This window comes from Onthophagus taurus, chromosome 2 (assembly GCF_036711975.1).
Source record: "Onthophagus taurus isolate NC chromosome 2, IU_Otau_3.0, whole genome shotgun sequence".
Lineage (NCBI taxonomy): Eukaryota > Metazoa > Arthropoda > Insecta > Coleoptera > Scarabaeidae > Onthophagus > Onthophagus taurus.
Window position 1 is genome coordinate 1,594,775 of NC_091967.1, and position 27,900 is coordinate 1,622,674.

General features: G+C 35.3%; 1 protein-coding gene across 2 annotated transcripts in view; it reads right to left on the reverse strand.

The window, feature by feature from the left end:
• The window catches only part of LOC111422364 (uncharacterized), a 187,687-nt gene that overhangs the window by 82,443 nt on the left and 77,344 nt on the right, over nt 1-27,900 (reverse strand). For both annotated transcript variants that reach the window (XM_071201606.1, XM_071201605.1), the window contains exons 2-4: nt 26,744-27,321; nt 13,321-13,434; nt 2,902-2,996 (exon numbers count right to left, since the gene is read on the reverse strand). In XM_071201606.1, coding sequence (XP_071057707.1) covers nt 2,902-2,996; nt 13,321-13,434; nt 26,744-27,267 — 733 coding nt within the window. In that variant the 5' untranslated portion in view covers nt 27,268-27,321. The remainder of the gene's footprint in view (nt 1-2,901; nt 2,997-13,320; nt 13,435-26,743; nt 27,322-27,900) is intronic.

Consider the following 27,900-nt stretch of genomic DNA (forward strand, 5'->3'; position numbering starts at 1 on the left):
CGTTTTGTTTAATTAATTTGTAAAAATTGGTTTGCATAAAAAAATTAATAATCGAACAAAACAAAATAATACAGTATTATATTGAAAAAGGTAACAACACTTGACAATAAAATGACATGGAGAGCCCACCTAGATAATAGAGTAAAAAAAGCGTACGTTGCATTCGGTCAATGCCGGAGGGCTATAGGTAAGACATGGGGTTTGTCACCCAGAAATGCCCTCTGGATTTACACGGCTGTAATCCGACCTATGCTTACTTATGGTGCAGTAGTATGGTGGTCCAAGACCCTACAGTCTACATCCACTACTGCACTTAATAAAGTACAGAGACTTGCGTGTTTGTACGTTACAGGTGCGCTGCGGACTACCCCCACTGCAGCCATGGAAATCATGTTATCATCCAAGAGGTGGCATTGGTGACCATGACTCGACTGCGAGCAGCAGGAATTCTAATGGGTGAGAGAAATAGTAAAAATGCCAATCTCTGGAATGAAATGGAACACATTTTTACGAAGAAATATCTCACCCACCCAAGCTCCACAGAAGTAGAGGTAAAAAACAGCCTTAAAATCTACACTGATGGTTCAAAGAGACGGGAAGGAGCTGGAGCCGGAGTCTTCTCGTATGATCTCCGACTCCACGTATCTGAACCTTTAGGTATAAGTACCACCGTCATACAGGCGGAGTTAATCGCCATACAACTTGCCGCTGACGTTATTGTCAGATCCAACTTGGTAGGTAAGAGTTTTACAATTTATACTGACAGTAGACAAGCTATTTTAGCCCTGAGTAGAATAACAATTACCTCAGGACTTGTTATGGGTTGTCATCTGACATTGGAGAAGGCTGCAGTGCATAACTGTGTCATACTTCAATGGATAAAAGGACACTCGACTTGTTCAGGTAACAAGCACGCTGATAGGCTTGCCAATAGGGCTGCCAAGCGAGCGCCATGTTCGCCTGAACCGATAATCGCTCCGTCCTTATCAACTCAGATTGAGATAATTAAAGATTTTACCCACAAAAAGTTCATGAACTGGTGGGATAGGGTTAAGGGTTGCCATCTGTCTAAGGAAGTATTACATTATCCTTCAGCAGAGGCAGCCTTGTCTTTCGTAAGGCTTGGTAGAAACGCTCTACGAACTGTAACGGGACTCGTCACGGGTCACTGTAAGGTAAACAAGCATCTTTATAACCTTAAGCTTGCTGTTAGTCCTCTCTGTCGCCTCTGTAAAGAGAGCGAGGAGACGGTCCGACACATCTTGTGTGAATGCCCCACTCTGCAAGACCTCAGAATGAGAGACTTCGGAGAGGAATGGCCGACCACAGATGGCATCAGGAACACACCTCTGAGCTGTATCCTAGCCTTCGGAAATTCCTTAGGCTGGTTGATGTAGCCGGAGACAGTGTAGGAGGATGTACAAGGGGCCCGTTGGGGCCTAGGTGCTGTGTGCGTAGCATACCCTCCACTTTCCTACATACATACATACATACATACATACAAGGTAACAAAATTTAAAACGCGAATATGCGTTTTAAATTTTAAGGACTCTAATGACCTCTAATGACCTGAGAGCTCACGAAATGCCTTATTGTACTAAAAACTGTGTGGCTCTAAATACAAATCCGGAAAGATACATAACACAATTAGACAAACAATTAGATAAACATATAAAAGCTTCGTACAACAAAACTTTATTAGTGTTAAATGAAATGACGTTGATTTATGTTGGAAATACTAAGAGACAAAGTAGGAGATTTAATGTTTTCCTCAAGAACATTAATACGTAAAGGAGTCTACGTGGGAGAAGAGGTACTGATGTAGTTGAAAATTTCAGGACGGTTGCCATTAACTTTAATGTAGTTACAGGATAGTACCTGCGTAGGCGAGCGCTAATGCAACGGCGCGATAACAATGCGAGACGGCAACGCTGTAGCCGAGCTTCCTTCTGAGAACTTAATTAAACATGTGCAGAAGTTGCTTGAGTATCCCTTGCAGCAGCAACTGTTCGCTCTCTGTGAATACATTATCCCCGATAGATAACAGAGAACGACTCCTAATACTTGACGGAGACGTCCAATTAGAAATGAAAACACCAAGCTTACGGCACTCTGGTTCACGATTCACTATTGTTTTCGTTATTACATTAGGGTGCAGTTATTTTCTTAGTATTGGCGGACTTAATAAAGTTCGAAAATTCTATTAACCCCTCGACAAATTCGCGAGTTGGGCCGTTGAAAAGTTTGGCGTCCCCTCAACTAATTAAAGTGTTTCTTGCCGTGGCGTCTAAAGCCGTTTTCATCGTCCTCGTGGGGCAGATAAAGTTTAAGGCCAATGCGGAAGTCAAAATGATTCGTGAACGGGATTAAGGAATTTGTAACTAAGCCCCTTTTGCCTCTATTAAATAAGCCGTTCCTTCGTTTATCGTAAGATGAACAGTTACGTCAATGAACTGTCAAAGAGATTACATCAGTCTTTAGAAGGTTTTGTAACTTTCGTTGTCCAACTCGGGTTTTCAACGTAAGATTCGTCCCTTGATAACTTTTTATTTCCTCTACGACCTAGAAACGCAATTATTCTTTCTTAATAGTCCCTAGAGGTGGGAAACGATATTGGAAAATCCTGTTACGCGAAATCCCTATCTTGTAAATCTTCGTCTGGATTATGAAGTCATTGTAGGGAAGGTAGTCGACTTAGAGATACTCTAATAAGATTGCCCTTGCTTCGATACTAAGACAATTCATTACAAAATCCCTTTTAGGATAAATGTAAATTATTTACATTAATACTATTAGAAAGAAACGTTTTTGTTTAAATTGTCTTTAAACGTGTCTTTATTTCTGACTTCCGTTTGACATGAATTAAATAAAAAAAAATTTTATTTATTATTAATGCCATACCTGTTTTAATTGGAGACGATTTTTCCATTTCGGTACAAAAATCTCCTGAAAATCCTTTCGAGCAAATGCATTTCACGGAAGAGTCACCAACATGTCTGAAAGAAATAAACGAGAGTTACTTAAAACCTATTGATATATTACATGTTACTCAATTTATTGGTTAGCCATAAAGCAATCTAGTTGAAATAGAGGGGGCATTGGCCTGAGAGGGCGGTGTTTAAGCTTGTGGTTTCCGGATCGGTATAAATTCCAGAACACAGAGCTCAGAGGCGAGGGTTTAAAGTGTCAACTATCAATGGCTTACCTCCGACCTTAAATTGGAAAGTTACGGAGTTTCGGTTTCCGTACTGACACCGTCCTACGGTCCGCGAATCCGAGTCTGAAATCGAACGTTTCAAGCTTGATATACGGCAGGGTTACGCCCGCAGCTTTCGATAAAGGGTATTGGTAATCTGCTGATGATCAAAACTCCCGACCCAAATACAAGGTGTTAAAAGTTGCTGCTATTTTTTACGCTCAAATTTTTACCGTAAGATTTCAAGTGTAATATATGACCAAAGTTGGTAGCACGTCAGCTGGTAATTTCCCAGCTGACAATCTCGAGAGAAACTCGAATATGCTATAAACTCGTATTAATTCTCAATTTGAGGGTGAGTAAAATGTAAAACTACGCGGAACCTAGAATTGTACCTAAATACTTTATTTAATTATAAGATTGTAATAAAATCTTTTTGTTGAACTAAAATTAGAACTAACACTAAATCTAGAACTAAAAACATTCGGATTTAACCGTTATGAGAAACGCTCGGCTAAACCCAAATGTTTCTATACTCTATTTTTTAATTCGGAAGAGTAAAATGAATAGTCACGTTTACACAGTGTAATTTTTCAAAGCTATTTTTTGGCGGTGGTTTTAAAACCAGAGAGGATTTTAAGTAAACTGTAGTTACGAATTTAATTACATATCCGTTTAAACATAATAAAAACCAGGGCGTACCTACTTTGTCCCACATAAAATGCAACATGTCAATATAATTCGATATTACACTAAAATTAGACTAATATTAGCACTAGAACTAACACTAGACCTAGAACTAGAAACATTTCGTTCTAGTTCTAGTTTTACACTAGCACTATCACTAGAACTAACTCAAGACCTATAACTAGAATCATTCAAGTTTAACCGTCTTGAGAGAAGTGCGGCTAAACCCGAATGTTTCTAGTTCTCTGTCTAGTGTTAGTTCTAGTGGCAGTGGTAGGTAGCGCTAGTTAGAATAAGTATGACTATGTTGCATGACAAGTACTATGTTGCTGAATAGACAAGACATAGCACTAGAATCATTCGGGTTTAGCCGCACGTCTCTCAAGACGGCTAAACCCGAATGATTCTAGTGATAGTGTTAGTGTAAAACTAGTCTTCTGTTAGTTCTAGTAATACTGTTAGCGTAAAACTAGAACTAACACTAGACCTAAAACTAAAAGCATTCGGGTTTAGCCATATTGAGAAACGTGCGGCTAAACCCGAATGTTTCTAGTTCTCGGTCTAGTGTTAGTTCTAGTTTTACACTAGCACTATCACTAGAACTAACTCAAGACCTACAACTAGAATCATTCAAGTTTAACTGTCTTGAGAGAAGTGCGGCTAAACCCGATTGTTTCTAGTTCTCTGTCTAGTGTTAGTTCTAGTGGCAGTGGTAGGTAGCGCTAGTTTGAATAAGATGTGACTATGTTGCATGACAAGTACTATGTTGCTGAATAGACAAGACATAGAACTAGAATCATTCGGGTTTAGCCGCACGTCTCTCAAGACGGCTAAACCCGAATGATTCTAGTGATAGTGTTAGTGTAAAACTAGTCTTCTGTTAGTTCTAGTAATACTGCTAGCGTAAAAATAGAACTAACACTAGACCTAAAACTAAAAGCATTCGGGTTTAGCCATATTGAGAAACGTGCGGCTAAACCCGAATGTTTCTAGTTCTCGGTCTAGTGTTAGTTCTAGTGGCAGTGGTAGGTAGCGCTAGTTAGAATAAGATATGACTATGTTGCTTGACAAGTACTGTGTTGCTGAATAGACAAGACATAGAACTAGAATCATTCGGGTTTAGCCGCACGTCTCTCAAGACGGCTAAACCCGAATGATTCTAGTGATAGTGTTAGTGTAAAACTAGTCTTCTGTTAGTTATAGTGATACTGTTAGCGTAAAACTAGAACTAACACTAGACCTAAAACTAAAAGCATTCGGGTTTAGCCATATTGAGAAACGTGCGGCTAAACCCGAATGTTTCTAGTTCTCGGTCTAGTGTTAGTTCTAGTTTTACACTAGCACTATCACTAGAACTAACTCAAGACCTACAACAAGAATCATTCAAGTTTAACCGTCTTGAGAGAAGTGCGGCTAAACCCGAATGTTTCTAGTTCTCTGTCTAGTGTTAGTTCTAGTGGCAGTGATAGGTAGCGCTAGTTAGAATAAGATATGACTATGTTGCATGACAAGTACTATGTTGCTGAATAGACAAGACATAGAACTAGAATCATTCGGGTTTAGCCGCACGTCTCTCAAGACGGCTAAACCCGAATGATTCTAGTGATAGTGTTAGTGTAAAACTAGTCTTCTGTTAGTTCTAGTAATACTGCTAGCGTAAAAATAGAACTAACACTAGACCTAAAACTAAAAGCATTCGGGTTTAGCCATATTGAGAAACGTGCGGCTAAACCCGAATGTTTCTAGTTCTCGGTCTAGTGTTAGTTCTAGTGGCAGTGGTAGGTAGCGCTAGTTAGAATAAGATATGACTATGTTGCTTGACAAGTACTGTGTTGCTGAATAGACAAGACATAGAACTAGAATCATTCGGGTTTAGCCGCACGTCTCTCAAGACGGCTAAACCCGAATGATTCTAGTGATAGTGTTAGTGTAAAACTAGTCTTCTGTTAGTTATAGTGATACTGTTAGCGTAAAACTAGAACTAACACTAGACCTAAAACTAAAAGCATTCGGGTTTAGCCATATTGAGAAACGTGCGGCTAAACCCGAATGTTTCTAGTTCTCGGTCTAGTGTTAGTTCTAGTTTTACACTAGCACTATCACTAGAACTAACTCAAGACCTACAACAAGAATCATTCAAGTTTAACCGTCTTGAGAGAAGTGCGGCTAAACCCGAATGTTTCTAGTTCTCTGTCTAGTGTTAGTTCTAGTGGCAGTGATAGGTAGCGCTAGTTAGAATAAGATATGACTATGTTGCATGACAAGTACTATGTTGCTGAATAGACAAGACATAGAACTAGAATCATTCGGGTTTAGCCGCACGTCTCTCAAGACGGCTAAACCCGAATGATTCTAGTGATAGTGTTAGTGTAAAACTAGTCTTCTGTTAGTTCTAGTGATACTGCTAGCGTAAAACTAGAACTAACACTAGACCTAAAACTAAAAGCATTCGGGTTTAGCCATATTGAGAAACGTGCGGCTAAACCCGAATGTTTCTAGTTCTCGGTTTAGTGTTAGTTCTAGTGGCAGTGGTAGGTAGCGCTAGTTAGAATAAGATATGACTATGTTGCATGACAAGTACTATGTTGCTGAATAGACAAGACAGCCGTCTTGAGAGACGTGCGGCTAAACCCGAATGATTCTAGTGATAGTGTTAGTGTAAAACTAGTCTTCTGTTAGTAGTTCTAGTGATACTGCTAGCGTAAAACTAGAACTAACACTAGACCTAAAACTAAAAGCATTCGGGTTTAGCCATATTGAGAAACGTGCGGCTAAACCCGAATGTTTCTAGTTCTCGGTCTTGTGTTAGTTCTAGTTTTACACTAGCACTATCACTAGAACTAACTCAAGACCTACAACTAGAATCATTCAAGTTTTACCGTCTTGAGAGAAGTGCGGCTAAACCCGAATGTTTCTAGTTCTCCGTCTAGTGTTAGTTCTAGTGGCAGTGGTAGGTAGCGCTAGTTAGAATAAGATATGACTATGTTGCATGACAAGTACTATGTTGCTGAATAGACAAGACAGCCGTCTTGAGAGACGTGCGGCTAAACCCGAATGATTCTAGTGATAGTGTTAGTGTAAAACTAGTCTTCTGTTAGTTCTAGTAATACTGCTAGCGTAAAACTAGAACTAACACTAGACCTAAAACTAAAAGCATTCGGGTTTAGCCATTTTGAAAGACGGGCGGCTGAACCTGAATGTTTTTAGACGGCTACATTTCGAAGTGTAACTTTTGGGAGCTTCAATTTGAAAACACTCCTCCGAATTAAAAAATAGATTATAATACTGGGTCTAGTGTTAGTTCTAGTGATATTGCTAATATTAGTTCTACTTTTATTTCAATTAACACCGGTCATGAAAGCTTTCGTATTTAAATCTTTTTCTTGTTATCAAATACGAATGCGAATAAACAAAAATAAAAGTAGCATTCTCTCGTCGTCTGATACATTGAAACCATTCAGAGCGTAACGGAAGCTTTACATAATCCGAAGCAGTATTACTTGAAAATTCAATCTTCTTTTGTTGGAGATACATTAAACTTCTTAATACCTCATCGGTATTTTTTTTTAGAAATGAGAACGAAAAATTTTATTTTCATTTTATATACGACATTTAAGTCGAATCAATTCAATTAGGTTAATAAGATGAAAGAACACGTAGACGAAATGAAAATAGGTACTTATGTAAACAATCGTCTTCCTTTTTTATCCAGAGGCAGCTTGATAAAAGCAGCATAATAAAAGGGAAAAAGTTCCCCGAGCTAGTTGGGAGAATGAGGAACTGGGCAGTTTTATTTCGGCCAGAGGCACGGTTTTTATATTTCCCGGCTTGCAGCCTCATTTATAGTACCAGCACAATTATGCCGAGCAAAGTGGGGTCGTTTATATTAACCTCAACACTAACTCGGCTGTTCCTAGACGGAGACCGCCATAATATTTCCGCAAGGTGCATTCTGTGATAACTGAACGATTTACTGGTAAACGCTCCTCTTTGGAAGAACGCAAACAATGCAATTCATAGTATTGGAAATTTAATAGAACCAAATCTAATTTGATTTTTATACGTTTTTTATACCTTTATGCGAACTTGGTTTAAATGTAAATGGAATGTACATAATGTAAATTTATTTTGGAATTTCTGTTGATTGACGTCGCCATCAGGGGTTTCTCACTGTTTATTAAATCTCTATTGCTCGCAACTCAATATATGTCAGCTCGAACTGTGCCCTATTAGTTCAGGCAACAATGTGACCTGTTCGCTATCCAAATAGAAGATTGTATGACAGTGACGGATCGCTACATTCATTAATTTAGCTTGCACCGTTTCCTGTCGATCGTGCTTCTCTAATGTCTTATGAAGTTGCATGAAGAGTATTGATTATCCCCTCTATATATTATATTGATAATATCCAAGTTTTAATTTTGTTCAATTCGAGTTAAATCGCACTCGAAATTGTGTTCGGTCAGATTGATTTAAGATTTCGATTAAGTCCATTGCTCGAGGGCGCACGTAATTTAGCCTTTATATGGAACCTTGCGTTAGATTACTCAGATTAATTAGAATTATCTGGGAATAAACTGGAGATATTTCAGAGTTTCAGTCGGTTGTTGAAAAATGCATTCGCGGCCTCGGTATGTGGTACACGTTCAATTGCAATATATCACCTGGGGCAATTTCGCTGCGCACGAGAGCTTTTTTCAGGAGAGCTTTCAGCGATGAAACACTTACTGAAATTATAATGTGAACCGAGAGCGGCGCGCGGGGCGATAGTCCGGAAAAAGTCAATTTTTTTGCCATCGTCGTTCGTATTGGAATTACCACGATTCGAATTAAGTATTATTGCATTTCGCTTCTTTGAATTATGTATTTTATGGCTATTATTAATGAACCACATGCTTTATGTAAACTCTTCCACGTAAAATAACGGTTCGCATTCATCACGGTGTTTCAACTTAACGGAAATATTTACTGAAACAATAACTATTCATGGCGTGGAGGCTCCTATACATATTACCCTCATTAATCTCGTTTATAACCCAGACGAAATATGATCTATAACGACAGATGAAACCGTCGAAACGCGAAACACAATTATTCCCATACCATATAATTATTACGTTTCACATTTTTAGCTAAAATTATCGGGTAAATACGATCTCTTTATGAGTGTTAATAAAAATTTTTCCAAAAACGAATCATAATCCGAGTAATCGATAAGCGTAAAAGTAAATTTTGTCCGTTTTATTAATCAAAAACAAAATTGTTTTCAAGTCAATTAATTAAATTTCAAGCATCATTACATTCGGAATTCTTTCAAGTGGAATGTATAAATTCCTCATCCCCTAAAATGAAAACTTTTCGGACATAATAAACAAATGCAGAAACCTGGAACCAGATGTTGCAAACGTGTTCGCCCGACAACTTTGAATTTTAAGCACTCTGTTCTCTCGGAAAAGTCCTTTACATTTTCAATTATAACTTAAAGGGCAACCTCTCGTTAAAGTAAATATCAAACGTCAAGAAATATAATTACATCGATAAAAATAGAGCCATATACACCGAATAATAATAAACCCGAATGATTCTAGTTCTAGGTCTCGTATTAGTTCTAGTAATAGTGCTAGTGTAAAACTAGAACTAACATTTCTGTTTCTAGGTCTAGTATTAATTCTAGTTTTATTGAACGAAAAGTAGAACTAGCAATAAATCCAGAATCATTCTGGTATCACGCTTTCGTACTTGCTTTCGTGTATGTGCTGGAAGGACCCTACCAGTCGTGGAGCGTGGACCGTTCACACTGACTTTCGTATTAACGAAAACGTGATTCGCTTGATCGCGGAAAGTCGACTATGAACGAGCTGCTTATCGAGACTTGTGCTGTGGTCAGTTCGGTTTTTGGTGCTATCTTAGTACAAAGAATAAATCGGTTGGCAAAATCGAAAGAAAAACGGAAGAAAAGACGATGGTGGGTTAGAAAGTGGATACTTCAAAGGAAATCGGGGACACATAATTTGGTTGACAGAGAGCCTAAGAAGTAATTACACTGAGGATTTTAAAAACTTGTTACGAATGTCTGAAGCCGACTTTGATTACCTTCTGGAACACGTTTCACTACTGATTTCAAAATCAGATACAAATATGAGACAAGCAGTAAATGCTAAAACAAAACTTACGGTGACTTTGCGATATTTAGCCACAGGAGACTCTTTCAAAAGTTTGGAATTTTTATTTCGTGTTCCAAAAAACACAATTAGTAAATTCATACCCGAGACCTGCGAAGCTATCCACAAGACACTTAGAGAATTTATACAAGTAAGTAAATTAAAGCACATTTTTTCTTATTTTACGTATTTTATTATAGTAGGTAAAGGTAACTAACAAATAAAGTATTTTTTGTATTTTTATTAGGACTACTTAGCTCGACTTATAACTTTGTAAAAAAAAATTCTTCAGAAAAACCACTCATGTTTGACTCTGTTCCACTTGTTAGGTCTGCTGACTGATTGGATGGAGTTGGTGGTGGGCACATTGCATTAATTATGAAAGAAGTAATTGTTTCTTGAAGTCTCATGGCGGTTGGAGGTCCAATACTACGTAACATATTTACCGAAATGATCATAGGTATCTTCTTTCGTAATTAGTGCAGCACGATTTGAAATATTTTCTAATTTTTCAATGGCACCAGACTTGAAAGTTATTTGGGGGTCGAGCAAAGCTTTTTTGTTTGATGATGATGGCTGGGACACAGTCGAAGGCATTTGTCGTTTAACTGTTCTTCTGGGTGCCTCAGTTCCTGCTGTGATTTGTGGTGTGGATGACACTTTCTCGTTGAGATGGTCAACAGAACTTTGATGTTGAGATGGTGATTGTGACTACTGGCAACTACTGAATGATATGCCAAATGCAGAACTGTAGAGTACGTCAGTCTCAACATTGATTGTGTTAAATTGCCTTGACTTAATTATAAGGTAGTTCATACATAGCAAATTACATTTAATAGTACAATGTCAATGTGATCAACAGTGTGCCAAACATTGTTGCATTCAAATGATCTTGTCAATAAACAATACACTATTTTGTATAATCAGTATTATACAGGATCATTCAAAAGTAGAGCACCAAACTGAAATCCCATGTAGAACTTCAAGATTTCAAGTCAAAATGAGAGAATACTTTTTTTTTCGGTCGGCTGTTGTTTTCAACATAAACTGAAACTTTATAAAGTTTTATAAAAACAAAAAGTAGCTAACTTTTCTGGTAGGTTTCGACAATAGATTTTAAATCGAAATAAAGGATAACATTTTTTCCAATCGGCTTTTGTCTTTAGCTCAGAGTAAACAATTTATTATCCCGAAAACACAAGCCGGTCGTAAAAAAATTTATTCTTTCATTTTGACTTGAAATCAAAAGTTCTACATGGGGTTTAAGTTTGGTGTTCTACTTTTGAAACACCTGTATATATTATTATGTAATCAAAGTACCAATGGGAAAATAAATGCGGTTTTTTGAACTAGAATATGATTTTTTATTACACTTACCAGATTTGATTGTGTGGGTCGTTGCTGAACGAATAGGCGAATGAAAGAGTTCATCAGCTCAAACCAGATAATTTTTGGCCTGTAAATGTCGTCAGTTCCGGCTCCAGACCGCTCACTGTCGGCTATTTTTTTCAATTCTTGATAATAGGAACTCCTTAAGTTTTTAAATTTTGATATTACGTCTTTTGATTCAAATCCTGGAATATTAAGCTCGTCCGAAATTCTTTTAGCTGCTGCCATTCTCATATCGCGGTTTCTATATTGTTCGCTAGTTGCATCATACAACACTTTTTCAACACTATATAATTCGAGAAATCGCAGAGTCTCATTGTCTTGTAATTTCACTACACGACTTTTGATTCCACTACTTGTTGCCATCTTGAACGGGTATACGCAAGCAAGCTCACGACAAAAATCAAACCAGTTTGATTCGAGGCGTGAGCACCACGCTTGCCTGTGACGTCAGCAGCTAACCCACGACACTGTGTTCAACATTTCTAGTTCTAGGTTATTGAACGAAAAGTAGAACTAACACTAGACAAGTAGTACATACATATTAGTTTCGTAACTATGGTTACTGCATTGGTTATTGCGAGTTATATGAAATTCCCGGTATAAGAATCCTTCGTTATTTTTGTATTACGAATACAATTGTATGTAACAAGGGATTTATTCAATTATTTTACTGGAGAATCGTGAGGTATAATATGCGCGTGTTTAACCCGGAAATTTTATGAGTTGTCGTTAAATTCGACCTATGACCCTTTATGCGCCACCTCTACATTTCCATATAACCAAGTAATGGTTTGGAAGAATGTCATGAAACTGTTTTATGGCCGTTTGATATTGCATCATGTACGTGTCAATGATATTTAATGAAAATAAAACAGACTTTCGAATTATTTTATTTTTTGGAAATTTGTAACAACAGCAGCTCCACCAAATATATCATAAAATCAATTAAATTAAATTGTAGAAGTACTTTTTAATTCAATATACACACCAAAGAGAATCATTGAAACGGCATCAATATTAGGCCCTCCAATATTGTATCAATATGGCATAAATTGTTCTAATTAAGCTGAGGTTGCTTGCGACTACACTGAATTTAATCTTTAGAATGTTTCATTAATTGAAATAAATGAAAATAATTACTTTCCATCCCCAAATGGAAAATAATAAAAAATAATTATATTCGGTAACTGAAAAATAAATTCCCACTGTTTATTATCATAATCGATATCGTTATTATTTATTTATTCGTAAAGAGCTTTACTGAAAGTAGTTTTATGAATATTTCATCGATTCCGGTAAACGTTTTAAACATTGCCCGGTCAGAACTTTTCTGTTTTCCCATCTAGGTTCGTTGCGTAAACAAGCATTTCTTAGATGTAAACTTTCTTTGGACATACGGAAGTGGTTTTTCGTATACTATAAAATATTTTACGGTCGGCATGCATTATAAGGGACTTGTGGATTTATAGGCCGTAATTTCACGGTAGTGTCATGCGTTTTCTTGTAGGTTGGACGAAAAGTTTTTAAGCTAATCACTTTTCCGAAAGGTTATCGTTAAAATGTTTTACGACGTTGTTAAAAAAGATCTTGCTGCTGTGTCTGTGGGTTGTATGTAATAATGCATGTATATCTACTAAGAAACAAGTGTAATGAAATAAAGTGAATTTACATGCAAGAGAACTCTAAAATTGCATTTGTTGTTTTACTGACATTTTATGGTACATCGGAATTAATAATACGTGAAGTTTTTTTTTTAGATTTTACGTTTATTATTTTTGAGTGATCGCGATGTGATTACATGTCGGACACATATTCGTTTTTTCAATTCGAAAATCATAAAAAAAGCTTTTAACTAAAGCGACTAAAATATTTTTATTAACTTACAGACAAGAGCCGTTATTTTTGCATTGTGGTTTACCGCTGACAGTGCACAAAGAGTTTTTTCCTTCCGAACAACTTGTACCTGTGTATCCGGGAAAACAGGCGCATTCAAATTTTCTGAAACATAAATGAAATGAATTAAAATAACAATTTGTTCATTATTCTTAAATTATATAAAAGGATTTTGGTATGAATAAATTCCTGTAGGGAATGAAGTCACAGTTGGGCTAACCATAATGAGGGATAATGTCGAGAACGTTTGCGAGGAAGGAGGGGCGTCAGTCCTTAACTTAAAATTGATTAACCCTTTTAATTAATTTTTGAGTTAGTGGCCCGAATCGCCTTTCCGACCGACTGTCTTGAGTAATTAGGAAAAGTTGGCCAACGTTTTTAACTCGAAACGGACTTTTTGAAGCGCAATTTTTACGCTCGCTCAACTGGAAACCGATTATGAGAGTTTCAATGCTGCAATCATCGCGCTCACTACTATTTTGATTATTTTCGATTCTTTTCATAATTGTTAAATACTTTTAAACAATAAAATCTAACATTAGATTGATCTATTCATCTATAGATGAACTAAAGGATATTTTCAAAACTCGTTTCTACCATTCAAAAACTAATAATTTACACACAGGAAAAAATGGTGTCGTGTAACAATTTTAGAGTAGTTGGTAAAAAGAATTAGAGTAAAAATTGTAATACCACATGTAAAAACAACTCTAATGTACAGGGTGTCCCAATTTCGATGTCCGCATAGGCTATCTCCGAAACTAAAAGAGATAGAAAAAAAGTAGCTTACATGTCATGATCTCGTTTTTCGAGAAAATGCTAATGCCGAAAACTCCGAATAGCTATCGTCTTTTGTTTTCGCCCTATCGACAAAAACTGAAAATTTTGCGAAAACGACAATCGCGAATATCTCACTTATTATCAACGATGGAGTATTATAAATAAAACATTTTATGGGCAACTTTTTACGAAGAATTCAGTGGCGTAGGTAGAATTTTTTTCAAATCTTTTATTTTCGAGATTTGAGACATAACTTTATTTTTTTAAATGGAAACCATAGTTGGCTATGACCTAAAATAATTTGTTATTTTCTTCTGATAACAAATATATATAGTTCGTGGGGTATATTTCTTATAGTTATTGAATAATTAACAAAAAATCATTTTGTTCCATCTAAATCTAATGTATGTATTTAAAAGTTAATGTTGCTATGGTGATAACCATACATACTATGATGGAATATAATGTATCAATTTTTTTGGTTCTTTCTAAAACTATTGTATGTATTTAAAACTTAATCTTGTTATGGTGATAACCATACCATGAGGGAAAGCATTGTTTCCAATTATTGCCAAAGTTTGTAGCAAGGACAGTAGAATCTAACAGGACTGCTACATCCATTGTATTTTTGTAGTCGACTACGGGTTGGTTGCCCGCACTCTACGTCACACTATTTGCCACGCCTGGTAACTGTCTATGTTTTTAGAGGTTATATGATAGACATTAATACATCTAAAAACATAAAACTTCAAAACTAATATGAATACGTCTAGGATATAATCTCTAAAAACACACAGCAAACGCATAGACCATAACAACAGCTGGGCGTGGAAAATGGTGTGACGTAGTTTGTGGGTAGGCTGTCACAATAATGGATGTAGCAGTCCTGTTAGATTCTACTGTCCTTGAGTTTGTAGTAGTATTTAAAAATTCACTAACAACTCTGGCATTATGCGCTGGTGCTCCGTCATATTGAAAATATATCATTTGAGACATATTTAGTGGCAAATTGTCGACCAAAGGCTCAATGTGCTGCCTTAATATATTGAGGTATTTCCCTGAGTTTAAGTTTTTATGGTAGATACTATATGCCAAAACTCTATTATCTAAAAGGGCACACCATACATTGAACCCCAATCTTCTTTGAACACTCAGAGACTTCATCGGTCCAGATGACATTTTGAACAAACAGCAGATTATTTAATTTTTCTAAATATCATCTACAAAATTTTAATCTTAGATTGACATCTCCGGCACGTAAATAATGAGTTAGCCCCGCTTTGTATGGTTTATACTTATTTTTCTTTCATATTCGGGAGCAGCGGCTTTTGGGTGAGACGTCTTGTTGCAATTTCTCTTGCAGGTCATTTTGGTATGTTTTTGTATGTGGTTTGGGGAAGGACCAAATATCCATTAAATTTTCTGCTAACCGGCTGAAGGTTCTTACGTGCGGTTGTCTTCTTTCTGGATATCTTGTGAAATAAAATTCCGCGGCTAACGTCGCATTCTTATCTGATAACATATAGCATTCCATCATGTTACATTTTTCATAATTTTCGAAATTCATTGTAAAGTTTTATTCAGTTTTGTTATACTTTGACACTTAACATGCTGGTGCATCGTACCAGCACATAATGCCAGAGTTGTTATCGAATTTTTAAATACAAACTTTGGCAATTATTTGATACATTATGTTCCATCATAGTATGTATGGTTATCACCATAGCAACATTAACTTTTAAATACATACATTAGTTTTAGACAGAACAAAATGAATTTTTGTTAATTATTCAATAACCATAAGAAATATACCCTACAAACTATATATATTTGTTATCAGAAGAAAATAACAAATTATTTTAAGTCATAGCCAACTATGGTTTCTATTTAAAAAATAAAGTTACGTCTAAAATCTCGAAAATAAAAGATGGGAAAAGAATTCTACGTACGCCACTGAATTCTTCGTAAAAAGTAGCCCATATAATGTTTTATTTATAATACTCCATCTTTGAAAATAAGTGAGATATTTGCGAATGTCGTTTTCGCAAAATTTTCAGTTTTTGCCGATAGGGCGAAAACAAAAGACGATAGCTGTTCGGAGTTTTCGGCATTAGCATTTTCTCGAAAAACGAGATCATAACATGTAAGCTACTTTTCTTCTATCTCTTTTAGATTCGGAGATAGCCTATGCGGACATCGAAATTGGGACACCCTGTACACTATATTTAATATTAATATAGAGTTCATATATTATTCACTTAATAGAGTAGTTTTTACAGTTATCTAAAGGAGAGTTCTTTTTTACTCATGTCAGTGAAGTACTTCCTAGGCACCGCACTATTTTGCTCGGAATTACTCGTCAGTACCACGTGATCAACATGTGGTGTGATACAGCTAAAATTTAACGGTCATCTTCTGAACAAGTCAGAACTCGACAGCGTCTGGAGACCTAATTTACGCAATATAAAAAGAAAGAACGATTATTTTTATTTTAATTATGTTTGCCAAGCATTCGTGTTGTGAAATTAATGGAACTTCCGGAAAATTTTACGTACGAGTTCCTTGCAAAGATTGGTAAGTATGTACAACACAAAATTTATAGAAGACTTATTAGATGCAGTTTTCATGGTGACTCGGTGGAAGCTTTAAAATGGATTAAGTATGGTTATATAAAAAGAATTTAATTTTTTTAAATTTATGTTATAACAATATATTACAAGTAAAAATAAAAACAAATATTTTATAATTTTGATTTTTATTACAAACCTAAAACTTCCCTAAAAATACTCTATACGTCCTATTAAAAATTAACACTAATAAATGAAAGATACACACTATTTAGTGATATTTTGTCAATTAATAGAGTAAAATTAGAACGAATCTTTAATAATTTACAGTGCTAATTTTACACTGATTAGATTAGAAATGTATCTAATTAGAGTAACGACAACATCTAGTTAGATTACATATAATACACTGTTATAGAGTAACGATTTTACACTATTAAATAAACACCATCTTCTCACTATTTAGTGTAAAATTTTAATCTATTCACCTACACTATATAGTGCAAAAAAATAACTCTAAATATATTGGACCGATCTGAACCATGTTTTAGAGTTGATTTTTACTCTATATTTTTTCCTGTGCCTACACTGCACATAATTTCATAAGAATTACGATTTATTATGATTTTTTGAAAATTATTGAAAATAATTGTTTACATCGGAAAATGAGAAAGTGCACTATTATGTTTAAAAATTAATATCTCAAGAACCAAGAGATATTTTGAAAATCCAGTTGTAAGCTCATTGAAAAGCTTACAACAAATGTTGAGAATTTCATAATGATTAAGTGAAATCCCGCTTTATTATGATTTTTTGAAAATGATTGAAGATAATTGTTTATTTCGAAAAATGAAAAAATGTTATACAGGTGTCTCAGCGAGACCGGTCATTAGACGTTTCTGTGGTTCTGGCCAAAATAAAAAATTGAGAATTCAGACTTAAGTATTATCAATTACGTTCTCTTCGTCTAAAATATTTTCAGATTTCTAGCACTTCCGGTTATACCGGAAGTCGCCACTTACTTTATGTTTTTAAATGGAATACCTGTATATTTTTACATATTTGGATTTGTCTGTTTTGAAGGTTTATAAATAACTTTACTTTTTGCAATTTGATTCGGCCGTTCTCGAGTTATTCGATTTTTTCTAGAAAAATCTGTTCCAGCGGACATTTGTTCAAAAAATCAGAGAACACTCGATTTTTGAGATATCAATTTAGGATTCAGAACATGCTTAAACAACATGATGGAGTATGTTTTGGTGCCAAGAACGGCTGTCTAGATCGTTTGGTCACTTTACTATGGCACGTTAACTTTTCGAAATTTGGAAGCACCATAACTTCACATTTAGAAATTGTAGATTCCGGGTTCATCATAAGGTATTGAAGAAAATAAACTCGAAAGAACGATGAATAAATAATAATTTTCTTCAATAACTTCATATAACTGTAACCAACACAAAGAGGCGAGTTTCAGATTTTTCTTTAACCGTCTCAGCTCCATACCTCTCAATGAAGATAATTATTTAAACGAACTTAAGAAGATATTAAAAATTGGCCTAAATAACGATTTTAATATAAGGGACCTACAACGAATATACAATAAAGTACACGCTTCACGTTTAAACAACCTTATCTATCCTCACTTTAAGAAAAAATATAGATTTATTTCCCTTCTCTACAACCCTTCCCTCCAATACAAATTTAAACAAAATCTAGATAATTTTGACATTATTCCTGCCTTTACCACTAACAATAAGCTTGGTCAAATCCTGATAAATAATAAACACAACTTTGAAAAGGGTGAACTAAGTGGTGTATATAAGATAGAATGTGGTGATTGTAATAAATTATATATAGGACAGACAGGCAGAAATGTCACCACCAGATTTAGGGAACATCTTACTAAAGAATCATCCGCCGTCTACAAACACATACACAATCAAAAACACAAAACTACATTAAAAAACTTGGAACTCTTAAAAAACATTAAGAAGTCAAAAGAACTCGACCTTTATGAAGAATTGTTTATTCATCAATATAATGAAGATGACATACTTCTTAATGATTTAACAGACTTCAACAATTACAATTACAGAAATTTTTTAAAATATGTTTAACATCACAATTTACATTTACTTTACTCCCACCAACTCCTCCAACTTTCACCTTTCCATGTTGCACTCTTGACCTTCAGTCCACCTCAATACGCCAGCCTGAACGGACTCAATCAAATATATTTCATTTCCTATTAACGTTCGGGATAAGTTTTGACATCCTTTATTATATTTTTTAAATTCATTCACATCTTTAATGTTTTAACGATTATACACAAATAATTTTTACAACTTCTTGTACTTACTCATACCCATCAGTTTATAAATTTATACACGAAAAAGTTTTTGGTATTTTTCAACAATATTTTCATATTTCATTGGAGAAAATCTCATAAATGATTTTACAAAGACTCAATGTATTCCTGAAAACCCTCAACTTGATGCTCCTCGTTTGACGGTAAATATTTTTTATTTTTCGCTTGTAACTATTTTAAGATTTGTAAGGATTCTTTGATCAATTAATTTTAAATTCCACATATGTACGAATTTAATTTAATCTTTATTTGTTGTTTCTCGTAGTCGTGCCTGATGAGGAACGCCAGGCGTTCGAAATTGTCAATAGCACCGAATTTACATTAATAAATTTAATTATTCATCGTTCTTTCGAGTTTATTTTCTGTCTAATGACCAGTCTCGCTGAGACACCCTGTATATTTAAAAATATCTCAAAAACTAAAAGATATTTTGAAAATCCGCTTCTTTGGAGTCCAACGGCAAACCGTCGAGTTGAAGTTTTTATTAAGCATTCCGGGTATGGCCCTAAAACATCTGAATAGTATGTTGTTTTCAGATAGATCTTTATAAATTCCCAATGCAAGTTTTGCCATTTAACTTGGCAAGTTTATCTTTTCAAGAAGGAAAATATATACAAAAGATAAAATCCCCTTTTTTGCTTATATGTATATTCATAATCCCTTTCTTATCACACGCTCCATCCATTCGACAAAATGGTTTCTTTGAGATGTAATAGTAATATACAGGAAATTCGACCGCCCTCTACAGTAACTTGTTTGACCGCGAACGAGATGCTCGGTCCCTTGGAAAACCTTTTCTCATAGAAAGGAAAATTCTTGATGTCGAAAGTAACGAAGCAACAAGTGCAGAAAATCCGCGATAACAAATATCTTCAACATAAACGAAATCATAAAAAAAAGAATCAGAAATAAGATTACTAAAAACCCATTTTATATGTTGATAAAAATTATTACTATCTATATTTCCATTTGACGCCTTAGTAATCCAAGGATAAAACCTGGCAGTGTCTTCAGTAACCAAACGATCCTTGAGATTTTCAAGTGGGACCTACCTTTGCTCAAGAGTGAACTAAAAAAACTGAAATTTATAGTCGGGCTCGGGCTCTCGAGTGTGTTACTACTGCGTTGCGATCGAGTCGTGGTCGGGCCATTATTAAATAAATCGTCTGCGACGGGTATATTTCAAGAGGGCTTTGGACCATGCGGGAAAAATATATCCGCGGTCTGGAGGACCAATTTATCCCTATTCATCTTAGTCCTGTCCCTGTCGTACAACGTTCTCCCCTTTGGACTCCTCCCTGACCTCGACCTAACCCAAATTCAATTGAAAAGTTCACCGACTTTAAGGTTTCGCGCTCTGTATTTTTCCTTTTTTTCGGTAGATTTTTTGACCATCGAAATCCATCATCATCCATCAATTACTTTTCTACTTGACGTGACGATTTATAAAAGAAAATAATATGATACAAATAGAAATTGAGATATAAACAAGTTTCTTTGTGAAATTTCCTTAGTTAGAAGCCATCTCGAAACTGAAGCGTCTGTAGAAACACACAGTTGGCTTCCTGTTTCTGCCGATTTAGCGCCTAATGTTCCGTATACTATAACTATTCCGTGCTTTATCTGAAAAGGAGCGTGATGTCTGTGTTCATATATCATGTGGATTGTCTTTTCTAGTCTGCAACGTGATACATCACCTCGGGTATTGTATTAACTTTTCTTTACGTGAAAACTTGGCGTTATTCAATCATCTATTATTGACACATCATTTTGGTCATGTGAACCTTGTTTAAATATCCGTTTTCTCAAAGATGAAAACGTGAAATATATAGTAGAAAGGCAAGTAAGCCGCATGTAATAACGTTAAAGCGCTCCATATATCAGTGCACATTATTTCGCATGATCTGAGCCGATTGCAGATCCATTTCGCTCTATCGGTCGATACATATTGGGTACACGTAAATCTCTCGTTTGCCTAATAGAGTACCCGAGAGATATGACGTTTGCAACGCGCAAACAAACGACTATTGCAGTTTCAATTTTTCTCTAACTATTCTTTCGATCCACATAAATGGTACCGCTGGTGAGAGATAAATTGGATTTGGCGGATTGGAACCATTTGAAAAGTACCGGGATATTTCACCGGAAGTTTTCTGCATATTTTCCTGTATCTTGGCAGTCGGTTGGACTAGTTCCAGTTCGTTTCTTTTAAACAAGTATAACTTTTTCGCTTTCGTGTTCGTTTTTTACTACAACGTCAGTTCATCAGCATTTAAAAGCCAACACGGAAACTAATATCATTCCTATTCAATTCTCCAGATGAGTCTGTTAAAAGTATTGATTGACGAACAGTATTCCCGATAATAATGGGATGCGAAGCGGTCAGTCTCCTTCAAAATGACAGTGATAAATTGCAGAGTGCAGCTTGTGGCTGAAAGGGCACCCGAAACTGCGAATCTCGTCGACCTACTTCGACCGGACTCGAGAGTTATTCATTGTTGCAGTTTAAACAGTTGATTTCCCCCTATCGTGAGACTTTCTTAGGAACATTTGAAACTTTAGTTCTGAAAAACATTTATATCTACATTTCTTTTTGAACAGAGTGTAAGAATTTATATTCCGGGAATTACATGTAACTAGCAATATATTAATGCAGTAACCATAGTTATGCACTTGCACTGTCCCACATAAAATGCAACATAGCATAACGTCTTTATGACAACCCTGAGTTTTCAGCCGTCTTGAGAGATGCATGGCTAAACCCGAATGTTTCTGGTTCTAGGTATAGTACTTTTCGTTCAATAAAAAGATACTACAATCTAACGCTAAATAACGATTAAAACTACAACTAATACTAGACCGAAAATTAGAAACATTTGGATTTAGCCGCACGTCTCTCAAGACGGCTAAACCAGAATGATTCTAGTTCTAGGCCTTGTGTTAATTCTAGTGATAGTGCTAGTATAAAACTAGAACTAACACTAGACCATTCCACACGGCTAAATCCTATACTTTAGTGTTAGTTCTAGTGCAATAAAAATATGCAACATAGTGATATCTTATGCTACCTAGCGATACAAGTAGAAACATTCAGATTTACACGTCTTAAGAGACTCACAGCTAAACGGAATGTTTCTATTCATTTTGTGGATCCTTGTTATCAATATGTATAAATATGAAAAAGTCATGTATGTTTTTATGCTTTTATTGATAAATAATTTAAAACTCTGCCTGACGCGTTTCGGCGATCTACGCCATCTTCGGAGGCTCTACAAAATTAAACATAAAGGTACAGAAATCATTTTGTGCTGTTACAATTGTAAATATTACTAATGTGAGTAGAATTTTTGAAATTAACATTAAGATTAATAAACTGAACATAAATTAAATGAAACAAAGTGTAACAAACTTAAATATTATTATAAAACATGTGTCTAACTTACTTCGTCCTTTTTGGTTATGTCAACATAAAATATAACTTTCTCCATGTGCGGTACAATCAATAGGCTTACTGTAGTAATCGTTTTAAATATCAACAAATGATGGTTTGGATTAATAATTTTATCAATAATTATTTAGTCTTACTCGAGAGCGAACAAATTTGGGAACACGTTAGTGGTCTTGCGCAGTATTAACTATATGGTACGCATGCGTGTTGAGGATGGTCAAACTCTTAAGTTTAAATATGAATTTTGAAGAAGTTGTCATTATCATTCTATAAACAAATGAACTATAGAGGAAATGAACATTCTATTTTATGGAACTAAAACATATATAGGAAAAAAGGGGGAAAAGGAGAAATAAAGGTGGGGGGAGGGGAAAGGGGGGGGTTAGGTAGGATAGGGGGAGAGTAGCCGTTGGGACACCACGAAGACTCCACACGGACTAGATGAAGAAACCCTCGGCATCATGGGCGTTTTTTAAAAGGGTATTTGAGGAAGGTGTAAAGTGTCTGATCATTCAAACATATTATGTCTTGCTTTGTCTTTCTTAATCTATCTATTTCATACTGTTCATGAAGTTCCAACTTTGTTCCCTTGTTTAATTGAATTATTAGTTCTGCATCCTCTTGTTGGTTAAAAGCATGGTTATTTTCTTTCAAATGTCTACCAAAATTCGATTTAAATATCCTTTCTAGTGTTCTCCCTGTTTGACCTATGTAGGAAGCATTACAGTCATTACATTTTAATTTATATACTTCACTTTTTTGTAATTTGTTTGTCTTATTTTTTGCGTTAAATAGCATATGTTTTGTGGTATTGCTATTTCTGAAGGAAATCTGTATGTTATATGTTTTGCATGTTTTGCAATCTTGTTGTTGTATCTAGCTGTTGCTTTGTAATTTTTGGCCGAGTCATGTTTTTCTTTTTTTGTTTCTTAGGTTAGTTAGAGCAGCTGTACTAACTAGTACAAGCTGGAACTCGCCTATTTTCTTTTGTATGTTTTTTTTTGTACAATTAAGCTTATTTTCTAATAAAGGCATTTATTATATTTATTAAAGATTCTTTAATGTTGTATGAAACAGGGCCGCAAAATTTTATAGATCTATATATTTTCTCATTCCTGTTATGGATATTTTGTAAAGTAGTGGTTTGTTGTAATTGATTCTTGTTGTTAATTTTGTGTATAATTTTGTGTATGAAGTTGTTTGGGAATTTATTGTTTATGGCTATTGTTTTAATTATGTTAATTTCATTAGTTCTATTTAACGATTGCATTGGGGTTGTATTCATGCGCTGTAAATATGCTCTAATCGCCGAAGCTTTATGGTTGGGATGGTGAAAGGAATCGTATGGTATGATAACATCTGTCTGTGTGGGTTTTCTGTAGATAGTCAAATCTAAATAATTTAATTGATTGTCTTTTTCCATTTCCATCGTAAATTTGATGTTATGATGAAGTTCGTTCAAGTAATTGAGAAAATTCATTATTTCATGTGTATCATTGCCATTCCAAACAACTATTATATCGTCTACGTATCTTTTCCAAAATAAGATGTTTTTATTTTTGTTATTGTTTTTATGTAGAAGTGCTAGGCACTAGAACAGTAGGGAAGCTAGATGAGAAGACGATCAAGGAGCAGTTTCATAAGTTATTTCCGGTGGTTGAGAAGGAAATTGGTAGAAGAGAAGTACCATTGAGAGCGGTGGAGGAAGATAGTCCGTTTACGGAGGAGGAGTTGATGGTTGCACTAAAACAGCTTAAGCCAAGAAAGGCCCCTGGCATTGACAATATCACAAATGAGATCCTCAAAACATGCGTGGAGGCTGTGCCGGGAGTGTTTTTGAGAGTGTTTAATGAGAGTCTTAAAAGCGGATACTTCCCAAAAATATGGAGAGAAGCGAGGTTGGTACTGGTAGAGAAGCCTGTAAAACCAGGAAGACAACAGTCATACCGCCCATTGTGTTTGTTGAGTGCAGTGGGAAAGCTATTAGAAAGATTAATAAATGGCAGACTGATTGACCAACTCGAAAGGGAAGGAGTGATAAATGATAGACAGTTCGCGTACAGAAAGGGGAAAAGCACGGTGGATGCAATAATGTCAATAATGAATGCAGTGAAAGAACGACGCAAGATATCACTCACCCATAGAGGACTTAGTCTCATGGTACTAATAGACATTAAGAATGTAAAAGACTATTCTTTTCCAGGGAATTGAGGAAGATATTAGATAGTAAACTACTAAGTGGAGAACCCATCGGGAGCCCGTCTTTGTATTTGTAAAACTTTTGGTTAAATTGGCAAAAATTCATTTCTGTGCTCAGCTTCAATAGTTGGTATATATTGTTTGTGTCAGTTTGGTCGATTTTCGTCATAAGTAGGTTTTTGGTTATTAATAAAGTCTCTTCTATAGGAATGTTGGCGTAAAGGTTGGTAATATCAAAGGATATAAGAGTGTAATTGTGAAATTGTTTGTAATGTCTGGATTAGTTCGTTTCTATTTTTTATGGTATGTTCCGGAACAAATTGTATCTTATTTCTGAAAAAATTTATGAGAAATTTGTTAATTCTGTAAGTGCTACAATTTACTGATGAAATAATTAGCTATTTAATTAATTTTTTTCCTACTTTTCTCCTACTCATTATATGTTATCCCTTGTCTCCCTTCATCTACCTACAAGACGAATTTTTAGATATTCGGCTGTTGTTGAACCCAAGAAAATTTATAAATGATCTTCCCACATCGCTTATCTTTCTTGGGTTTATGTGATGGCGTTTTGTGCTGGATATTTGATTATATGATACCTATCTTTGAATGAATAATCTCTTTAGCTTGTTAGAATTCTTGGAGTATAACAGAAAGTAATGTTTTAGTTTTTTGAATTTGCCGCTCCCCTTTTATTATTGGCTAACTTCATGTGACACTTCACCTTGTACATGCTTACTTTTATAATTTACCGGTCACAAGTTGTTTTTCATTTTTCAATTTTTCATTGGTTTGTTGATTGGTTTAACAACATACTTGTGTGATTATACGTGAATAATTGATCGTTTACAGCTGGTGTTGTAATGATACCAACATTCTTAATCTGTTTTAAAACACCATGCCCGACGTAAGTTTTTTAGGTTATGTCAATGTAATTTTATTTGGAACTCCTGATGATGATATTGTAAAATATCGAAACCGGTTGAGCGAATAAATTTATATCACCGTAAAGTAGGATTTCATTAATTTCTACCATTTAATTAATTGGCTAATTCCAGTAATAGTGCTATTGCAAAATTAGAGCTAACACTAGACCTAGAACTAGAAACATTCGGATTTAGCCGCACGTCTCTCAAGACGGCTAAACCCGAATGATTCTAGTTCTAGGTCTTGGGTTAGTTCTAGTGATAGTGCTAGTATAAAACTATAACTAACACTAGACCTGGAACTAGAAAGTATCGAGTACTTTAACCCAATACTTTATATAAACTTAAAAAGAAATTATTAAACTTATAAATCAAAATCAATACAAAAAATCATATCGACGTATTTTTAAAGATCATGATCATGAAATTGTAACTTAAAGATTTTACACACCGTTTGACGCCAATCAAAAATTTATCGTTGTAATAATTCTAACGATTAAATAAAATGCAATTCAATCAATTTAATTTTTAAACTGTAATTTTAAAACTATACAGGTAATGTTTAGTTACATTAATAATTATGTCCAGTTTAATCAAAATTTAATGCGCAACAGTGAAACTAATGAATACATAATAACATCCATTAATATCAATTTGGTGATATGGCTCGGTGGTATTTTTAATACGTAAATAAACTGTTGTGCACAAACTACACGTTATGCACAAACGAATTAAAAAAAAAGTATACCTGCAGTTCTATCTAAATAAGGAAAATTTTCATCGCTAAATTCAATTGTAATTCTAGACAACGTTATTAGTTTATTCAACGCGGTTTTGTTTTATGTTATTAGTTATTACCAACTGTAAACAACAGTGCGGTTAACAATCTGTGATTCTATTAATATTTCGCAGCCACATTAATATGTAACACCACATTCATATACAGTGAAAATACATATTTTGAATAAACATTTTTGGATTAGTTAGAAATTTCAAATGACATTTCATGAAGACTAATAACGGACTGACGAACGTGTGATCCTATTATACAGTGCAAATTGGATTTGTGACACCCGCATATTGATGAACACATTGATGAAATGAAATCTTTCGTTTCATTACTTACGTATAATGATCGTAACAAATTCCGGTAAATCCACACATCGTCATTGTACACCAATCCTTTCTTGGGCCTTTATCGGTTACCTCGTAAGTTATATTAAATCCATATACGTCTAGTAAATGATCGAGTACCCTTAAATGGGTACTTTCAATAATATCCAGCTTCAAAGTGATAACTAAATAGTCCTGAAACGTCTGCACATAACTAACTTTGGAAACATTGTTCTCCGTGACCGTATAAATGTTTTTGCCGTTTAATTGGTATGTTTTATCGTAGATCTGATATTCTTTAAACACCACACCCTCGAAAACGAATAATTGCGTTAGGTAGACGACGATTGAAGAATTCGGGGATGCGTGTTGGGCTTCAATCACCCATTCGCAGTGTATTGGTACTGGAAACTTGTTCGGAAAGTTTGGGGTTTGCAATATTCCCCTGTTTGCTGTGAACGTTCCCCCACATCGAGGTCTACCCAAAGTCCATTGGATTGGAAGTAACACGACCAAAAGTAGTAGGTAGCGGTGCATTGTGGATTAGAGGATTTCCTCCATTATGTTGTAGTTCATTTGAAACTTGGATACCTGCAAAGTAGGAAAATCTCATTAATACTTTATCATTACATGAATATAGTATTTATATAAGAATTGTTCACGAAAAATTCAAGAAATGATACTAAGATTTATTCATAAGTCATAGCGAGCTCATTACAGTAATGAGGCATACCGTTTCTATCAAAGGCAAAGGACGCAGGGTAGTAAATAAGGGCACGATGTGAGATGGTGATGCATTATTTACATGTATCCATCTCCGTCTGCGATTCTGTTTCTCACTTTCCTTACGTGTTAATCAACTCAGTGGCGTACCGCATTGTATAGCCGCGGCGGTTTAAAGGGTAAATTTTTTTCCAACGTCGGCAACGGTTCGATACAAAAACACGGAACTATCCCCGGGGGGTTGTTTCGCGTTCAATTATGGTTCGTAAACAGAGTGAAGGTACGGCGCGTTTATTTAGGACCGGCGTCGGTCATGGAAGACCGCGCCGCGGAGCAACGCGAAACGGCGCCAATTATAGTTTTAATTAATTTCGGGCCGCTGATTTACGACCGGGGACGGATTATTTTCGGGGATCGCGGATGCAAATTCCGAAAACGGCCCAAGTG